Source organism: Temnothorax longispinosus, chromosome 4, assembly GCF_030848805.1.
Source record: "Temnothorax longispinosus isolate EJ_2023e chromosome 4, Tlon_JGU_v1, whole genome shotgun sequence".
Classification (NCBI taxonomy): Eukaryota; Metazoa; Arthropoda; class Insecta; order Hymenoptera; family Formicidae; genus Temnothorax; species Temnothorax longispinosus.
In genome coordinates this window covers 21,601,732-21,622,563 of record NC_092361.1, presented here as the reverse complement: position 1 = coordinate 21,622,563, position 20,832 = coordinate 21,601,732, and the positions used below count along the sequence as shown (strand labels likewise).

Below are 20,832 nucleotides of genomic sequence, written 5' to 3'. Positions count from 1 at the left end.
TTTATTTAGCTCGACGTGCCACGGACGCGTACGATTGTACCGAGTAGGCCATTAATAATTCATAACGCACGCAGGTTCTGTAAATACTCGCGATGCCGTAGTCTCGCTCGCAAACGCGGCTCGCAATATAAAAAACGGAGAAACAGAAAAGCTGGCGCCTCCTCCTCCACCCCTCTTTATATCACGACGCAAAGAATGTGCGTTTTCGAGGCGGGAAAAATTGCGAGTAAGAGGAAGTCGTCTTCCTCGAAACGCATTTTTTCTTTATATGCATCACGCGTGCCTGGTACGCGACGCGTACAGGAACCAAGTAAGTATGTACGGAATTGCGCAACTCGCATATTAAATACGCGACCACGTCGGCGTATCACATCTCGTCATCTGTAATGTTTAACATATGGACTTCCTCCTCTTATGAAAGTCGGCCGGTAATGTACCGCGAAGGAATCATTAGGGAGATTGCGCGAAATGCAAATGGGGTCATCGTACTCATTGAAATTTAAAGACTACAGCGATGTAGTCTTTATAAAGTTGGACACTACATATTTGATTCCGTTATATATTTTGCTAAATTTCACGTGTTAACGATCGTAAAATAGCACGCGCTAAAATCCCGTTAATATATACTGACGATACTGAATTCGCGATCAGTGAAACAATCAACGAAGTCTTACGTTCGCAAATAATACCCAAATGCCGAGAACCTGTGAAAACATTTAAAATTGCTATCCGCTTTTCCGTCGCCGGCTGCAATCGCAGCTTTGCATAAATTAAATGTCTTTCCCGTGGAACACTTTTAAACGGGAGCGATAAACGATCAGTGACGACGAGAGCGGAAGAGCACAGAGCGAAATTATCCAACAGTGTTTTTCCGCGCGTCGAAGACTTACAGGACACGGTAAGTAAGAACCCTCTGTGCGAAGAGAGGATTGAAAGCACACGCGAGAGAAGCCCTGCAAATTAATCGACGAAGCGAGACGACGACTTCGGCGCGGGGAAGGAGACGCCGCCGTCGTGAAACAACCCTTCAATCTAAATTCAATTATTTGCCCAACCCCTCGCCGGTGGATGCCTCAGGTATCGGCGCTCGAAAATCCGCCGTAAGTATTCCGGGCGCGAACGCGAAGGCGCGCCGAGAGACGAATTTCGCCGACAGTAACTGCCCTGAAAACTCGCAACATGGTATTACGTGAGCGACTCACGTGGTGGAAGAAGCTTAAAGTCGACTCTCGCGGACTTTAAACCACCTGCTGACTCCGACGAGCAGTTCATCCACCCGAGCGCGATACCTCGCCGACATTCGTTAATGAATTATTTGCGCGAGACTATAACTAGCGCGCGAGCAAACAACTTAATTGGCGCAGACTCGTATTTCATGTACGTCATATGTGTTCCCACGAAATTATCGCCAACGAAGGTGGATATGCGCTTCGTGTTCGTTTTTCTTGCAACTTCGCAACCAGAATCTGTTATAATGTTTCTATGTTCTGACAATTTAACATTCTAGTTAAACTCAATGTTATAAATAACAGATGTTAGAAAATTCAATTAAATACCTAAATAAAATTTCCTATCTTTTATCTCTATTAAAATATAAATTGTATCAAATATACATAATATAAAAATAGATTATAGTACCGCAATCAGCCCTCTTTGAAGTTTGATTAAAAATTAAATATTAAATTAATACAAATTGACAAATCTGATATAAATATTAATCTCTTATCACTTGTTTCGTCATTCTTAAATTCTCCTAACAAAATCAGTAATATAATTACTGACTAATAACTTTTATTTCGTTTTTCCAAAGAAAGATATTGTGACTTTCAATCCCGACCGTGTAATTTACAATTGTACCAGTTATATGTGTGCTCAGTAACTCTACCTCTAAGAAGAAAAACTTTCACCATTCCTCTTACGTTCGCCTAAAAATTTGCCTCCGCACAAACGACGCTTGTTAGACTTTTACGAACTTTTGGATTTTACGTGAGTCGTGCTGAAACACGTGTTCTCTACTCGCCAGCCCGCGAAAGCATAAATATACATGGATATGGTAAACAGGAGCATGTGCTACCCTAATCTGTGTATTGGTGACATGCAACGACGTTAACATATATCGCGATCCTTCGGAAACTTATTGGCTCGGTGAAGCTACCGTATCTTAAAATTGCCAAGAAGGTACGAGTTTAACCAAAAGTTTAAATAGTTGCTTAATAATGAGCTGCAACATATATAGGTTACATGCACTCAAACTTTAGTCATCATAATAAATCGTGATTGTAAATTTGTGCATGGTAACAAAATGAAAAAATATCGTCGTATTATCATAGTTTAATATCAAGTGACGTTTGATAGTTATGAGAACACAATTTAACAAATAAAGCTACGATAAATACAGCTATGATTTATTTAAATTCTAAAAAAATTTGATATATTAAATTAAAATATTAATAAAAATTATCTAATTTCAGTATATTAATTCCATTCAAATGTTCTTTTTCTTCCTTTCTCTCTATAATACTTCGGTCAAAAATTTATCTTTGTTCAAACGTGAAAAAAAAGGTAAAAGAGAAAAATAAGTAAATGTCATGTAAAAATAGTTCGCTTAATATCGACAGGCGAAATGTAACGATGAGATTTCATCCTTCGATAAAGTTTTATAGGAGAAAAGATGAACAGCTTCCATCTTCTACGTGATAGAATGATAAAGTCGATTTAATGTGAGCTACATGTTGGACGTTTAACTCGATTTAAACTTAAAAAGTGTTTACGCGGTTAAGCGGACGAGAAAATTACCTCTTGATCGCCGTGATAACACGACTTCGTTATAAAAGCAAAAGCAACTTTCGCATTATAAAAAGATAATTGGTTCGCTATTCGACACTATCGAGAAAAGAAAAGAAAAAAAACAGAGTAAAGAGAGCACACGTGCGGCATGCTTGAGTGCATTTCCCTGTCAAGTCATCGACGACACGACGACGCATCCACGACGACGCTCCCAAGGGATTCGTTGAAATTCTACGAGGACGACAGCGGTAATCCATCAAAATCAACCCTTAACGTTCTATATGTGGGCCTCGCTCACCAATCTCGTTGAGGAAGACGCGACACGAGGTAACGCGCAAGTCCAGAATTAAGCCCTATTCAGAAGAAACGACGCTGAATTACAGTCCATTCAAACGAAATGACTCTGTGCCTGCCGGTTTTACTCGGTCGCCGCACTCCGCGGTTATTAATTACAATAAGCCGACCTCGTCATCCACGGGATTTCAACGAGAAAATCCCCTCCTATCTCTATCGAGCGTCCACTCGTACCCAAGGCAAATGTTTGCCCTCAAGATCAAATAGATCGTTGCCCTTCCCTTACCACGGTCGACTGTCCAACTTGGAATTAAGACATGATAACGAAATGACATGATTTTCGCAAAACCGTATCGTAATGAGAATTATGTGTGGGAAAATATGTGCCCGAAAGCCTAATTTGATAATTACCGATTATTTGTAAACTCAGTAATCCACGAAAAAGACCTGTGCTTCGGATCATAATTTAATACTGACAGTATCTTCTTTAAAAAAATATATATATAAGAATTCACGTAAAAAATACCTTGAATTGTATTAACTCGTTTTATCCGATTTGTTAATTGCGTGTGATGCGAGATTATAACATCGTTTTTCAAACAAAATTAAACCTCCCTCGTCGCAGAGGGGAAACGCAATTACTGCGATAAGCAGCGAAAAATAACACTTGAAATTAATGTGTCATGCGAGAGTTTGTGATAGCTTGGGGATATATTAATTTTTGGCATCAGAATAATAGCTTGTTGATCAAATAATCCGGATTAAAATTAAGGCATCAAAAATTAATAAATTATTAAATTAGAGCTACATATTTTGATGGTTACTTATGTAAATTTAAGCAATATAGCACAATATATCTTATTGCACAGGTTTGAAAAAAAAAATAGTGAAAATATTATTTTGCCCAATATTATATAATTGTTAAATATAATTGTTGTATAAATACATTATATATTTTTTAAGGAAATTTTGACTATCTATTTTGACTTACAAAGAGAATGCGTTTTGTAAAAAAAAAGCACGATTTATATATGGAATTGTAGATCGTAAAAGAAAAATACGTTGGGACACAAGAAAAAAATTTATTCGATAGGTGGTCAATAAAATAGCTATCGTGAAGTACTTCGAATAGTGCCGGATATATTTCAGAAAAAAGCGTATTCCCAAGCGTAACGCTGGATGTTGGTTTTAACTAAAAATACGATAAACGCGTTTTATATCGTGCTCGCATCGTCACTGGTACTTTTGTCCGATTGTGCCGATCGCGCGAATACGATCGATCGCTATCATTTCAAACGTACTTTTCAGAAAGTCGATACGCGTAGCGATCGAAGATAATCGGAATGAATCGGTCAATCGCTTGTACGCAAGAGAGAAAGAGGTTGGGAGGAAGAGGGTGGGAATGATCCCCTTAATCATTCGCACACGCGATGCAACCTGCTTTCACAAGCTCATAATGCAACACCGTGTGCGCTACTGCGTTTTCGATAATTGCGATATTCGTTCGAGCGGCGCAGCGACGCGCTAATTTATTAATCACATCGATCGCGCGCATCGATGCGGCGCGTATACACATAATCAGCGCTGTTTAAGGATGCAATATTAAAGCGGCCGCAGATACAATTAGTTAGAGGGAAAATATCGCCTCCCCCATACAGACGGAGGAACATGCTTGCGGATAAACGTTACAAAAATAAGTTTCTGCACATGTATTATAAATAAAAACGTTACCATGTTATTTGATCGCAAGCGCAAAATACAAGGAAATAATCCACTTGTTGTGCTGTGAAAAAATAAAAATGGTTTAGCTTGCAATTATTGTTACAACAATATTTCAATAATTTCACTGTAATTAATTTATTTTTATTTGGCGAGTATAGAAAGTTTGCCAAAGAGATAGTATAAAAAATTCCTCAATCTAAATGTTGAAATCTAAATACTGAATATAGCACACGTGAAAACACACCGTTTATTGTAACAGAGCGCGTGCATAAGTACTGAATACGCGCGAGCGAATGTCGTGGTTGATTCGCGATCGATTCGCGCGCGAAAACCCCTGTTTTATGCAAATCTCACCACGCTCGTTGCGAGTAATAAATTATTCGCTCGGTCGAGTCCGTATATGGACGGCACAGAGCGAGAGATTCGTATACGAGAGAAGAGAGGGCTGTGTCCCCCTTTACTCTCTATCGGTACTATTTGTCGCTCGCGGCACCGTAAATACGAACAAATGTTTGCCACTAATAAAGCCCGTGGCGACGGATAAATATTTATCGGACGTCATGGATCCTCCGACGAACTCACTTCGACGCATACGCTCCGATTTGGAGAGCAAAAAGAAAAGAGCTATATACGTATTCTCTGTAAAAGGATCAATGTGACATAAACCGAAGTAACAAATGACGTTTCTGTATTTGTGCGTTCGATACGTTCGATGACCATAGCTTACTGAAATTGCAATATGGATTGTTGCGGATCGATTTTACGCTCTTCGGAACATGGAGAAAAACGAAACGTTAATTGCACTCGTTGCTACGTCACGGAAGCGACGAGTTATTAACGCGGGATTGCAATATGCAGCGGTGAACGAACACGTGTGCTGCGGGAATGTCCTGAACGCGTGCAAATAATCAGCGAGATTCAAGGTTGATTAATCGTCCGGTTTCGGTGCACTTCGACGAGACGCTTTCTCGATAATTGCTCTTAATAATGATAGCGAAGTGTCAAGAATTTAAATAAATGTCACTTATTCGAGTAAAGACGGTTCGAATTACCATGCTGTCACATTTACAAATGCTAATGGCGCCAATAATCAAGCATGTAAAGTGTGAAATGTGAGGAGAATACGAGAGAGAAAGAGAAAGTTAAGTGAGACAAATGCTCGCGTCGTTCATTCAATGCGCCGTTGAATTGAAACACGACGCCTACATCTTGTCACTAATAAACAATCATTTTATGAAATAAAATATTTCGTATTTATATTAAATAAAATGTTTCTTAAATTAGATATATTAAATTAAAGATTTATTATATATCATATTAAATAAAATATTTCTTATGGTTTTTCTATCATCATTTTTATATTGGTTATTATGGAAATTTCTATGGTTTCGTGATCAAAGCATAAGAAAATTTATGCAATTAATTTTAAGCTAGATGATACAGTAATCTCAGCTGTAAATCTTGTATCATAAAATTTCGATGTTATTGATATTTGAAAACAATGGTAAAATAATTTATAGGCGACAAACCGTGATGCGTAACGTGAGGTTCAACTCGAAAATAAATGTAGCCAGCAGCGTTGATGCATCGATTGAAATATTTGCAAAAACGTAACGGCTGACGGGACTTCCTTCCTGGACGTCAATACGGCTGCTAAGCTACACAGGGTGTCCGCGAAATTCATAACATGAATATATTATTTTAATCATACAATGACAATATTTCTTCAAATTGTTTTATATTAATTTCGAAACTTATAAAAATAATTCCAAAAATAATCTTTATATCGTTAATTGATGTAAATTAAAAATTTGCTTAGTCAAAAATAAATTTTTAATTATATTTATTATACATTTATTATACACAATTACATTTACCTATTTATTATACATTTCCTTATTTAAACTGTGTCATATATTTTTCATTGAAATATATGTCTCCCATAAAATGATCCATTTTAATAAAATATTCTTTTAAACAATGTATTTAAAGATGCAATTAATAGTATTTAATTCAATTCTTTTTAAATTTGTTAAAGATAGACATTGAATCATGTGGAAGAATTAAGATATGAAAAGATACGAACTGATCATACTTGTTTCGCGTTAAATAACGATATCCTGTAGAACAAGAGACGGTAGAATCTGATATACGAGGCTCGTACATACATATGGTAACATCAGGTAATGTACAAGTCGGCGTAAACCTGCGATGCCGTATATTTCACGTGACAACAAGCAAGTTTAACGACCGGCAGCGGCGGGGAATAAGAACGTCAACCCGAAATCCGAGCGCCATCATCGGATTCGGCGTCATCGTTATCGCCACTACACCACCTTAACCCGCTAGTCCAATTCCCATGGATCGTTATCCCGAGATGCCAGGCCTGGCTCGAACGCTCGTTCTAATCCAGTTCACGCGAAAACGAACCTAACGGAAGCGCGGCCGAGCAGCTATAGGGAGTCACGGCCGACCTATCGCTTTAATGACGGACCCTAACTCCCATTAGAGGGTCGGGTGGCAAGGTGGATAGCCGGGCACAAAGACGATGAGAGCTACTCTTTCCCCCTGATCGTCGTCACGTAGTCTCTCTAGAATAAGAAGAGAGCAAGAATGCCTAGGACGCTTGGCCAGGAAACTAAAAGCAGATTCGTGCAAAAAATTACAAAGCCAGCGCGTAGCCGTAGCTAGCGGTAAATCTCGATTTCCGTAAAATAACTGTAAAGCCATTCACTATCGCGAGAAAAATAAGGCTTCCGCACCAATGGGCGATTCGAGACTTCCGTTCGTGTCAAACATGCTCTCGGCGGATTCTACGGTTTTGTAAAATGCATGAATTTAACGAGTTCGGTTTTACGAGTCGGCTCAAACCGAGGGATTAACTGCCAACGAAAAATTTATGTACCAATTTCTGTTACCATCCAGGTATCAAACGGTAACTCACGGGAACATTACACAAAATAGTGCATCGTTAAACTGACGGTTGCTTACAGAAGAGAAGTTCTTAAATAATTTCTGTAAAATACATTTACACGCAAATTGTTCCAATCGATCTTTCCCGCAAAATGAAAGGATAATTCATTGGTATCAAATATATTTATGCGCTAATTCCCATTTCCGTAATATCTGTTAATTCCTACTAATGCCACGGAGTTTATGTGCAAATTCTATAGTGGTTTACTCGTCGATGCGAACGTTTCGTCAAAGTTTATAATTCTATCCCGTAAATATATACTGCTACAGTTTCTGGCATTTCCTCCTTTTACGATATAATTTTAAAACAGTTTTAACTCATGCGTGAGATTGGTAATTTGTGAGACACCCGATGTAACGGTAGTTAGGCGATGACTCAAAGGGGAGGCTCGAGGTGGTCCGTTGAGACGTTGAAAGAAGGTCTTCTTTGTCCGCGCAGGTGCATGAGGCAGGTTGCAGGCAGAACACCAGAACAGGTTTTTACAAAAACGGCCAAGGTATGGGGACCACTTCTTTTTACCCTCTTCCCTTTCTTCCTCGATCCTACCCTCTCATTCCAAAGGAAATATCTCGCGTGCACCGCCGTTTCTTTCGTTCTTTCCTTTCCGCGTATTTCTGACCGAATCCCACGTACATGTCATATGGTGGATCAAATAAAAGATATTCACACTTCCTTTTACTTAGAGACTCTAAGCTTAGAGTTGACTTGAAGTTGATTATCAATTGTTAATATAATATTGTAGATATGTGACATCTACTTAAGAAAAGGCTTGAATTTTACTGGTACACTTCGAAACAATTTAATAATTGCGTTAAAATTAATTAAGCACTGTAATTAAAGAAAAAAATTTGCTTCGATTCCATAGCTTGGGCGATATTTAACGAATGCAGGTGATATACGTCGGTTTTGTTCCGCTTAGTAATCACAGTGCTTTACGACGCAGCACCGCTTTGATGAGCTTTTTCGAATCCGATTGTATCGGTCAGTCGCACGCACACGTGTGTTTCGAAACGCCAGCACAGAAACAAGGACGATTATTAGTTTCGGATTCCCCGACGTTTGGAAACGCCGCAAACGGCGGAGCTAAATTCGCTCGACTGATCCTAAAATTCATCACGAGATATAATTCCGAAATAATTACCGAAATGTAATCTATATTTTATTCTCGATTAATGATAAATCATAGTCGTAAGGTAAATATTTATTTTTGCATACGTTTATAATTTTCTTATTTTTCAATTAGCGGATAATCTTTCCTTTAAAAAAAATCTATCCCTGCGCATTAATAACCAACGGTTCTCAAGAAAAAAAATAATTTAGTTAATGAAAATCCGGCATGATAAATCGAATTACGACGCGCAGCTAATTCTCGAGCATTCATTCGAGAACTTTTTTTTCCGAGTAAAACGAAGTTTGCTCGGTTTTTTTTTAATAAGCGCATGCCGAAACGGTCCGCCATCTGGACGGTCGAGATACTTTAATTAAACCCTATTTCCACGATATGTTTTTATCTTGGTCTTTTCCTTTTTGCGAAAACGACTTTTAAGTATAATTCCGCAAACGGGAAAAGCCGCGGCGGGACGCGACGCGATGCGACGCCGACGCCTCGCGGCATTGTAATTTGTCCCCTTTATGAACGGCCGATCGTAAAAGCGACTCGACGGTGGACTGCGCTCGCTGAATTATTCTACCGAAAAGGGCATTCGTATGCGGCATTTTACGACAATGTAAAACCGAAAGTTCACCCTTGGCTGGATGAAAGTTTAATCGAGACCCCCCGTAAAGCTCACAGTCGAACATCGAGCAGCATTGGTATCAACATAAATTAATCTCGGTATCAATTTAATTACATACCTGAATATAGACACGAGAAGTCGGGCAAGTTTAAAATAGAGATAGACTTATCTAATGATCGGTTAAAATAGTGACACGCATCCCTATTTCGGTTCTGAAAATATTTCTGTACAATTATATCAGTGTCTATTATTCTTACAAATGATTGTAATCGACTGTGTGTTCTCGAGACCGAGAGAGAATATTTTTCTTTTTCAAGAGACGAAATTTGAATAACACGGACTGTTATTTTAAGTTTAGCGCTCGCTGTTTCTTCAGCGACGACGAAGCGCGGGTGGTGGGCATACGAGTTTAATTCACGTTTGGTATTTAGCTAGTTAATCCTAGTGACGTCACCGAATCCTTTGAGTCGTTAACTGGTCTCGTGCCTCGATTGCGCGCATGTTGAATACGCAATGCAACAGAACGTTTCATTCATCTCGACGTTGTATAGCTGCCCGAACAAGAAGCATCCCGAGATCTCATTCATGCATTCTACTGTGCGAGCATGTTCAATTTCTGCCCGTTATGAATAGAAAGGTGACTGCAAACTTATTAAAAAGAGAAAGAGAAAGAGAGAAAAGAAGAGAAAAAACTGATTATTGGGATATCTTTCTATAACGACAACATGCTTAATATTGAGACATATCATACAACCTAAAATTAAATGATGTATTATCAAATAGTTAAGTATTTTGAATCCATAAGAGATGTTAATTTTTTAATTTTGTTTTATTTTATCTAGCGTTACGTAAACTAAAATTCTTCCAGTTCGTGACTTTCGAGCGTCACTTACCGTCATTTATGTTATTGCATAACACGATGCAATCCTAAATGTTTAGTCATCGAAATAAATCGACATTCGCGTTTCGCAATATAACGATAAGAGCAGGGAGAGAGATGTGTCAACTATAGGACATCTTCATGTTCCTTTAAATTCGTGATTAAATCAACCACTATTGATATCAAACCTGATCTTTCTATAAGAAGAGACAATTATATACGAGTCAGCGGGCGGAAAGATTGCAGCGGGTATGATCTGAGTAATATAAGCGGCATATAAGGTGCATGTAAGAAGAGGAGAAAGAGAAGAAGAAAGGAAGAACGGCAGTAAGATGTATTTCTCTCCCACAGTGAGATATACTTCCACGATCGTGAGAGCAATAAGAGCACGACCGTGACGGCGAAATGTGGCGAACGTCGATGTATTTCAATTATCTAATTAGTAATTGCAATGGTATAAAGTATGCGCGTGTGTGCGTATGCGCATTTATGCGAGATGTATATTCGCGATTATACAATAGCAATAATTAACAGTAAACATTTGTTATACTTGATTATGAGCAAACAATTATTATATATTGTTATTCTATTATATGCGCATTACTGTTTTACGTACATTATTTTATTGGAATCATAACCGACAAACAGAGACATTTATAATTTCCTTAAATATAACGTTTTTATATAAAGTTCAACTGGATTTTAAAGTTATTTTGAAGTTTAACTTGGATCTTTTATTGTTATTAGTATTATAGTATATACATGATGTATATAGATTTATTGATGTTGTTATTTTTATTCAAACAATTCCCCAAGTTGTGTGCGAGCATTGATTCTGAAGTGTCTTCGATAACGCCGCATTTGTCGCGATGTCGTGATGTCGTGATACTAGTGATAAGATATCGAAACGGATTTTCAGACACGACGGTACCCGGGCAGACGAGAGTTCGACGAGTTTGCTCCCGCTACGCAAACGAGAGCAGGTGGTACGCTATTTTTCTTATGGCGGTGTTTGCCGATATCGACCATGCAATCGATATTATAGACGCACGTCGTTGTATGATAAAAAGGAGGACTCTGTTTATAGACGGTTGGGATATATAGCAAACGTTTGCACTGAAAACATGTATTTCAATTACGCGTGATTCAATTAGGCGTAAACGTCTTCATTGCGCGAGTCTACGCGAGAATATCACGCACACTTCACGTGGTATAACATTCGCGTGGTATAACTATAACTAAACTATTCGGTACAAAACGTAGGCATTTTATGATCTGTATAGATATCAAATCGCAAATAATGTTACATAACAATTCTTGTTGTTTATGAGATAAGTTTTCAACGTCTTTAAAAGTTTATTTCCGGGACAAAAATGTTCATTTCTAGAATTGATATATTTGACATTTACACAACTTTACTACTAACAATAAGTCATGTACTTTTACGTCCTGCACTTTTACTTAAAATAAAATACGATATTAAAACTCGTTCTGTTTTAAACGGATTCCTAGATGAAAAAAATTAGAAAATTGATGTTGGCGAGAAATTTTCGTAATGGCTTTAAACATGTGCAAGAGCGCAATTGCAACGACAAACTGCGACGCCGTGCACACAATCTTTTATTATCTTGAAAAACGCCCACGCGCTCGAGTTTTACTACCTCATTAAGCCTTGCGTCACTTTGCGATCTACCAAGGATAACCACTGCTGCTCTCGTTCTGCAGGATAATTCACGCGAGTTCGAGAGCAATTTAACGGAGTATTCGCGCTTCCACGGAACAACGAACCCTTCCCGGCGGCGGGTTCGACAATTTTTCCGATTCGACAACGCTCGCTATGTTATTATTACGATACGTTCCAGTCATTACAGAAAAATATGAAATAAAAATTTTATATTAATGTTATACAGGAGAATATTAATATTATATAATAACGTTATATTATATGTCATATAATACATACTAAAAAACATTTTAATAAATTTTTTAAAATCTTTGTTAATATAATGTATATCTAATGCCTTTCCCACTCTCTCCATGTATCCTTTGTCTGTTTCGTTTATATACTATATTCTAATTTACTACATACAATTAAATTTTTGAGATAATAACTTTTTTCCTCCCGACAAAATAATATGCATCTGATTAACCAACTATAAAACTTGAGACAAAACCAAGTGACAAGTACATATTTTAGACTGTGCGATTTCTTGGAGATACAAAACGGAAATCTGTGGCCAGTTTTAGAACAATACTTTTTCAACGCAAAAAGATGACGAAGAAAAAGACTTCTGGCCATTGTTGGTTAAGCAAGTTGCTTCGTAATGGAGCAAAACTTCCTGCTGACGATTCACGATGCAGCATTCATTTGCGCAATCTCATCGCGAACGACGGTAGGAAATCTAAATACTTGCAACGTGATGATCACATGAGACATGAGATAAATGAAATCGAGATGATGAACAGTACTCGTTGCAATCGAATCGATATATCAAATGGTGCGTATTAATGGAAACTTCGTCCGAAAATTAATGGAGCATTATATGCTATTACTATTTTTTTTTCATTAACGAGAACATATCGCGTATCTTTTTCAATTAAAATCGCGAACGGATATTGTAGAAAATACATAAAATATATTAACATCTTTTCTACAAAAAAAATATGCATTTTTCTATAAATCTATAGTTTAAAACAAAGTTATAAATAATAATCAAATGCAATACGAATTCTAAATAACAATAATGGAAAGGGACAGCAGACTGTGGATACCATTGCCATTAAAAAGATCCGCCGTGAGGTAAAACAAATTGCAGCGTGCAAGAATCGTAATTAAAATACGCGTTGCGGGTTCCGGAAGCAATAAATGAAGGCAGACGTTTGTTGCGTGTCCGGCATTTTTACCGCCAAAAAAGGATCCGCATTTACGCTCAACGGTCATTTTCGCGGAGTTTTCCGCCTAAAATTTCCCACCGGAGAGGGAGGGATCGCTAATTATCGACAATGGAAACGCGCGTTAAGGATCCTTTCGCCCCCGTCGTCGTCCCTAACGCAACGCGTCGACTCGCTTTTACGGTGACGGGGCGTCCGTTAAAAAACCGCCGCGGCTCATTAACTGGCGCCGGTTGCCGGTTCGCCCCGCCACTGGTTTCCGCGGAATACATTTTTCCGGGGATCGCGCGCGTGAACAGCGTAATAACCGTAATCAACGCGTATCTCTTTCTCTCTCTCGCGAATAACGACACGATAAACTGCCCCGACCGCTGACGCGACGGGCGGTACGGTTGCGGCGGTTTTCCCGTCGCCTTTCATCTCTCGTTTTTGCGACACGCGACCAGCCGCGGCAGGAAAATCTACGATGTGTATACGCGATAACCCCTCGCGAAAGTTTCTTCCGGCGCGCTCCCCGTCCGAGTTTATCGTTTCTTGTGCGAAACTAAGAAGTCAAAAACATCACGAGAAGCAAACAAGACGATTATCACCGGATGATCTCATTTCAGTAAATATCGAAAATAGGAAACGCCCAATTTGCGACTGAAGATATTACTACGGAATAGTTGACTATATATTCGTCAATCTAGAATATCCTGATGAACAGATATTGCGACAGGTACTTACTAAAGACGGATATAGCAAAAAACGCAAGATATAACTTAATTACCCTCAAGCCTGTCTTTAATATGAATGACGGATTCTTTGGCCATTTTTCAGTGCCGTCACTTAATATTCAACATCAAAGCATCTTGATAATTACGCTTCTACTTGGCGTACAGCAAAAACTTTAATGCACTTTGCTTTTCGATAAGTCCTAGTTATATCTATTTATTACTCGATATTAATTAAATTAAGTTTTGAGAGCTTAATAAACTGCTCTTTCCGTTTTCGTGGTACCGTTTTCGTTGAAGAACCAGAGGAAGTTCAGCAATGACGGATGGACCGGAGTTTCCGTGGACACGCGCATCTATCGCGCCGAGCATAGTCTCGGTGACGTACCAGAGAAATATTTCCCAGGAGGCTCGACGACGAGCGTGCCCGACTGACGTGACGAAGATCCGTACAATTACGCAGACGTAACATCAGCCACCATAATTTATATGCGCGCCGGACAGACCGCGACAATGAGACGACACGAAAAAAAAAGGGGGGAAAGACGATCCATCGTCGTCGAAAAGAAGAGCTCGCGATCGAGAGTGAAGGCATGTCGTAATTTATACGATGGAAACTGCGAAAGACCCGCTGAACTCTTTATCCGTCGAGCCATCACCAGACTTCTTTTTTTCTTTACTGACCCCGAGGTCTTCATTGTTAAAAAAACGTAGAATGATCGCTCTCGTCGCTTCTCCGCTCACGTAGCAATATACCTGTCTATTGTGTGCATCGCACCTTCGCGTGAAAGCAATTTAAAATCGATGAATGTCGCATTTAGACCTTTCGACGAAAAAAAAACACGTAAAAAAACAAAACAAAAAAAAAACAAATACATCCAAGTATTTGCTAACTAAACTAAATTATTTCCTTGAAACTTTCCCAAAATAAAAACAATGTCATAAAATTTGAATACCTAGGCTATGGTCAACGTGATGCTATACAAATGCTTTGGAGCGTTCTTCTCCTTGTTTCTTCATTGAAAGAAAAGAGAAGAGAAATGCTTCGAAGCATTTGTAGCGTGACGTTGACCATAGCCCTAGAGTTGCTTTTCGAATTCTCGAAAATTTCGTGATTATTCGTTATTCAATATTCGTTAATGAGAGAATATGAACGAAAGTTACAGTTACAACGCGTTAAACTAATCCATGTATCATTAGTCATCGTTGCGAAAATTACTGAGACGTTGCGCAAATCGATTAAAATCCACGTACTCAGTCTCCGGGTTTATACCATAGAAAGGAAAACGACATGTCCGAGAAGAAACAGGTATCGTCCAACTAAAGTGTGAGACTGGAAAGTGAAACGTCCTAAGAAACGGTACTTTCCTATCATCCTTTCTCTGTTCTTCGCACACACACACACTCGCTCGCACAGGCATACTTTATAAATCATATCAGTGAGCGGAACGCGACGGCGTAAAGTGGAAGGACAGGGTGAAGAGAAGAAAGGAAAGAAAGAAAAACGACGACGGTGCGACTCGATGAAACCGGACCGCGGTGAGAAGGAACGGGAGAAGACGGAAAGGAAGAAAGAGAGACGCGACGCGTCGCGCGACGACCACCTCGCGGAGAGCCGGATCATAAACGAACGATCGAAACGAAAGGGAGAATATTCGAGAAGGAAGACGCGGTTCTCTCCTTTCGCTGCAATTTGTACGAGATCCTCGGCGGGCAGGTATAGAAGTCCGACCAAGTCCGGCCGAGGTCGAGCGAGCAATTTTGAGAAAAGTGATCGTGGATACGATGGATCGTCCTTGACTTACACAGGTACCTATACCCTTTTTCCACGAGTCCCTTTTCCTGCGGCTTGCACAAAGGCCACGATATATTGTTAGCGGAGGACCCTTTCTCAGGTGCGACGCATCCTGGGATGTTCCCGAGCGCTTAACAGGTGCGCGAAACGGACGTTTGTTCAGGTGCGAAGTCGGAGGGCCTTCCTCGATTTCGTTGCCGAGAGAAGAGAACCGAGAATGCCAAGATTTCTTCCGTTCAGACGCAAAAGGTACGATAAAAATCACGCGAGGTATCTCGAATAAAATCGCGAAAAACAATTTTTTTTTTTGGGAAAAAAAAGTAAATGGATCCGCGACGTACGTTATTCGAAGTGTTAGATATCGCGGAATCTCTCATCGTTTCCTTTTCTCTTTCTTTCCTTTCTTCCCTCTTGAGGTGACAAATAACTTTTTAAAATTATTATCATGAAAAGTTCTTTTAAAACAGCCTCGAAGAGATACACAAACAGCTTACTTAACTGGATAGCTTCCAAATGGAAGCGATAAAAATTCTGGGAAAGATAAAAGCAGTACTAAAGACAAAAATGTCTACTGCTAAGAAACTACGTCTACATTTCAACCTCATTTAAAAGATTGAAATTGTGTCGACCGTAAATCGAGAGTCACTTCGCAGTAGAACAATTCAAAATATAGACAATTAAATGCGATATATTAAAAATATGTATAGACAATTAAATGCGATACATTAAAAATATGTATGGACAATTAAATGCGATATATTCAAAGTATGTCCGAATTTGATAGTACAAAAAATATATTTACAGTGGATCAAAAAAGTATTTGCACACCCAGTTTTCTTACACAATAATTTTATTCTGTATGTATAAATACGTATGTATAAACATGTACAAATACATGTACTGTATGTAATAAATCACTTATGGAAACAAATCGTGTTTATGTATTATTCCTTCGAATAAAGTTATTGTAAAAAAACTGAGTGTACAAATACTTTTTTGATCTGCCATATATACGTGAAAGTATTCAAAGATAATTTGCAGATTTCTTTGTATCATTTAAAGTAGTATCTCAGAGACGATCAAACTTCTCGAGTTATGATTCACGTTCATCGCGAATTTGCCAACGCTAATGATTCATCGCCGACGAATTCTCGCACGCTTCCGCTCGCCGCGGCGTAAACGAACGTACGTGCACGAGAAACGGCATTCCGGTGAACGTGGAAAGCCACCGCGCCGTGTCGATCGCGGGATCCTGCAAGAATGGCGCGCTATAGGCCTCGCCGGAACGAAAAAAGGACGCGAACGAAACCAAACCGGCCGCGACGGTCAACGGTCAGCGGCCGTTTCGAATTCGAACGAACGCGCGACGCGACGCACCGCCGTAAAACGAACGAACAAACGCGACATGACGGGACGGGACGGGACGCGGCGCGACGCGTCGCGACGCCGATGGACGCGCGCCATTTCCAACTCAAATTCGAATTCGCGAGCGACGCTGAGAGCGTGCCCGAACTTCGCACAGAACTTCACATCGAATTCCAGAACGAGGCGACGCGGCGCGCGACGGTTAAACCACCTGCTGAGCGTAGTACTCGCTTGCCCGTCCCCGTCTCCGTCTCTTTCTCTCCCTCCGTCTACCTTTCTCTCTCGCGCTTTCGTGCGGCTCACGTCGAGGTGCGGGCGGACGGTTACCTACTACACGAGCGAACCATGTGCGAGATTCCACGTACGACGGACGAGATTTTCCGCACCGGCGCCGGCGCGGCGCGGCGCGTTATCGCGAATACTTTCCGCGCTTACCTGTTAGCTGCAGCAGAACGACGATCGCTATGCAGGTGGAACGTTCACGACGGGCTGCCATCGCGACGTGATCGCTGCCTATCTTCGCTCTTTCAGCAAGACAGTCCTCTCTCTCTCTCTCGTTCTTCACCACACCGTTCTTCGTTCTTTCCGCTCCTCTCCTCGTTTCCCGTTCACTGACACCACACGCGGATCGCGTTCCCCGAACTCACGATCGACCAGAGTGATCGAGGCGATCAAGCGGCGCGACGCATTCGAGCGATTGCTTCGACCGGCTACGATGGAACGTCGCGACGTCGCGCTGGCCTATCTCGAACTGTGCCGAGGAGCGGCGCGTACGCGCTCGGCACGACCTTCGGCCGCGCTCGGCCGTCTCCGGTCGTTCACGTGACGCATCGGCAGTGTCGGCAGGCAGGCAGGCAGGTACGCCGAGCCGCGGTAGAGGGGAAGACGACGACCGACGACCGTTTTCGCGCGCTCGCGCAACCTTCCAGCCGTACGAGTCGCTCGTGGCTCGAATATCCTGTTTTTCGCCGAATTTCTGCGACACCGGGATTCCCGGAATGTAAGTCGGTTACATATCTCCTTTCGATCCTCCTAACTGCGAACGAATATACATGATTCCGACGAGTTCGCGTCTCCGTACTCTGGATGCGAATTGCGACGCCAAAATTCCGGGCGGCATGACAACGCAAAATGGCGAATCGTGAAATTGTCGCCCCGCTTACCTATACGCGGCGACTTGTACACCTCGAGCATTATTCGATTGAGAATTGAATCGCGTGCGAAGCGTGGCGAAGTGACGTAATTTGTTACTTGAGATTAGGGATTAAACCGTACACGTTAGTTGAACATTTCTCACATCACGTACGGGCCCAATATTGGACGCGCTACCCTCCGCGGGCTCCATATATCGACTTTTTCCTAGATCGGCCATTTATCTTCCCCGCTACGGACGTCGTTGCATCGCACGCTCGTAAACACGCGGGCGTAACACTTTCCCAAACGAATATAAATCTCTCGCGGCGGCGGCGAGGGATTTTTGTTTATAGGATATATACAGCAATCTTGTTTTCGGAATTTGTTTCGCTCTATGTTCCCGCCCGCATATGCAAAAATCGGCGATTTATGGCAGCGGCTTAGCCAGTCGCGGTGTATGTACACGCACACGCACGAACGCACGCACGCACGCACAAGGTATCGATGCAATATACTCTAGTGATAAAAAATGAGCGCTATCTAATCTGTTTGGCAGGGCAACGCGGAGCAAGATTGATAGACCGAGTAACCGTTGGCTTATTAACTTCGGAGAAATGAAGTAAATTGAAGTGAGATTACAACATTAAACAAGAAGGGAAATGAAGCGTAATATATAGTAATGTAGATCTGAATGCTGATTCAATTTAGATTGGCTCTTAATAACGTTATTGCGCGAATTAATCGCCGGAGTCGACGCGCGCGCGAATACACCCCTCTTTCATCGCCATTATGTCACGTGCCTTAAACGTCGTAATTTAACGAATCCCTTCCCACCAGATTTATGACACGCACGGTGAGGAGCTTTCCTCGCGCGCCCGACGATCGTCGTCGTCGTCTTCGTTTAAGATCTCGAAGATTGATAGCGTACCTGTACCGTGTGCTGTAAATTCACGCAAATATTGCCGCGGCGCTAATGATAGGCCCGTAATTACGACTCTTGTGTATGCAATTACTTGGAAAGCTTACGGCGCGCGAACGGCGTGGCTTATTTCGAGTTTACACGCAGACGCGCCTGATGGAAATAACCGGAAAGTCGACAATTTGCTGGAGAAAGAACAATCCCGTCTCATTGTCGGAGAGGAAAGGTCTGATTTAATTTAAGTATCATATATCTACCGAGCACAAAAACATCACCTTACAAAGATTTCGTTCGGAAATCTATTTATCGAGAGCGAAGCTAATTGCTACGTTATTATAGATTTGTTTTTTATTGCTGCATTGGACCGCACTGGAACGTCCCTTTTCGTTTTCATCAAATTTCAAACAGATATTTATTTTAAGTACAGAGAGTGTATACTAGTTCAGGTATAAAAAAAACAGATCTAATGATTCATTAATCTCACATTGTGCTGGATCGATCCACGCGAAGTGGCCGCCGATTCGTCGCGTTATACGTGACGTCATAGCCGAAGCTCGTAAGGTGACGCTGCTCCGACGCAGCCTCTCGAGTGTCCCTCCCCCTTTATTTCGAGAAGTATACAAACTTCATCACCGGTTACGATCTCCACCTCGTCTTTCTCTCAAGAGGGCCGTCCTTTTTCAAATAAACTCGCCGGCCCTCGCGTGCTTTCCGGGTTGGATACTTGGTTGATCTTTCGTGACGCGAGGAAACGTATATAGTTGTGTTTTCCGACGATGATTCTGAGAGATGGGGGGAAAGCGAGAGAGGTGCAGACAGTAGACGCCTCGCTTGTTTATCATTTGTCAGCGGTCTATTTACACCGAAGGCGAAGTGTGCCACAATCTTGCGGACAGGGAATGTTCTCACGTCTTTTTCCCGTAACGCGAAGTCGAGTGGTGACATTCGCGTTGTCCTTTTGTGACGTCCATCGTATATTGATCGATCGCCTGGCAATAAAAAGGACTTGGCTCGTTAGGGAACAATTGACGCGATTAAGTCGAAAATTGAACGTTTTTATTAAATTGCTGGGCGGGAAAATAGAGCTGTCGTAAAAGCATCATTATGTTACAAATATGATCGCGCGCCGTAAGCTCTCGTTTTTGGAGTAATTATATACAGGAGAGACATAATTATGGATCTATCGTTTAATACCGCGGCAACATTTGCGTGAATTTGCAGCAAAGGTCAATTAATCTTCGAATATTGCCGCGCGAAAGGTCGTGCAGAATTAATTAAATGTTATCCACGATTATCCGCCATTATTTTAAAGTTTGTATCTCCAGCATTGTTTACAATTCATTAGTAAGAAGGCGAAGGTGCTTCTTGCACGACTAATTCGTCCGGGATAAAACGAGCCGCGTCTGTTAAGATGATAGATCGTAATTCTCGCGCGACGCCTGCTAAAACAGGGCGTAAGGTTTTATCTCGTCTTAAAGCTGCCCTAGAAAATCCGTCACGCTATTCACTGGTTTTCTGACGACTTAGCAAGCACCAGAAAGTGGATCTCGTTTCGCCAAAGTGCGCAACTCTTTCCGTAACGATGGATATTCCGTGCCATCGTTATTTTAATAACAAAACT

At 40.9% G+C, this 20,832-nt stretch overlaps 2 protein-coding genes across 4 annotated transcripts in view; one reads left to right on the top strand and one right to left on the bottom strand.

Moving 5' to 3' along the window:
- Fas2 (fasciclin 2) overlaps positions 1–17,928 on the bottom strand; it is a 90,319-nt gene extending 72,391 nt beyond the window's left edge. For all 3 annotated transcript variants that reach the window (XM_071776252.1, XM_071776253.1, XM_071776254.1), the window contains exon 1: positions 17,594–17,928. In XM_071776252.1, coding sequence (XP_071632353.1) covers positions 17,594–17,654 — 61 coding nt within the window. In that variant the 5' untranslated portion in view covers positions 17,655–17,928. The remainder of the gene's footprint in view (positions 1–17,593) is intronic.
- Positions 17,929–17,965: 37 nt separating this feature from the next.
- The window catches only part of LOC139811831 (uncharacterized), a 63,654-nt gene continuing 60,787 nt past the window's right edge, over positions 17,966–20,832 (top strand). Inside the window, exon 1 of the mRNA XM_071776257.1 lies at positions 17,966–18,158. The gene's annotated coding sequence lies outside the window, so the exon portion shown is untranslated. The remainder of the gene's footprint in view (positions 18,159–20,832) is intronic.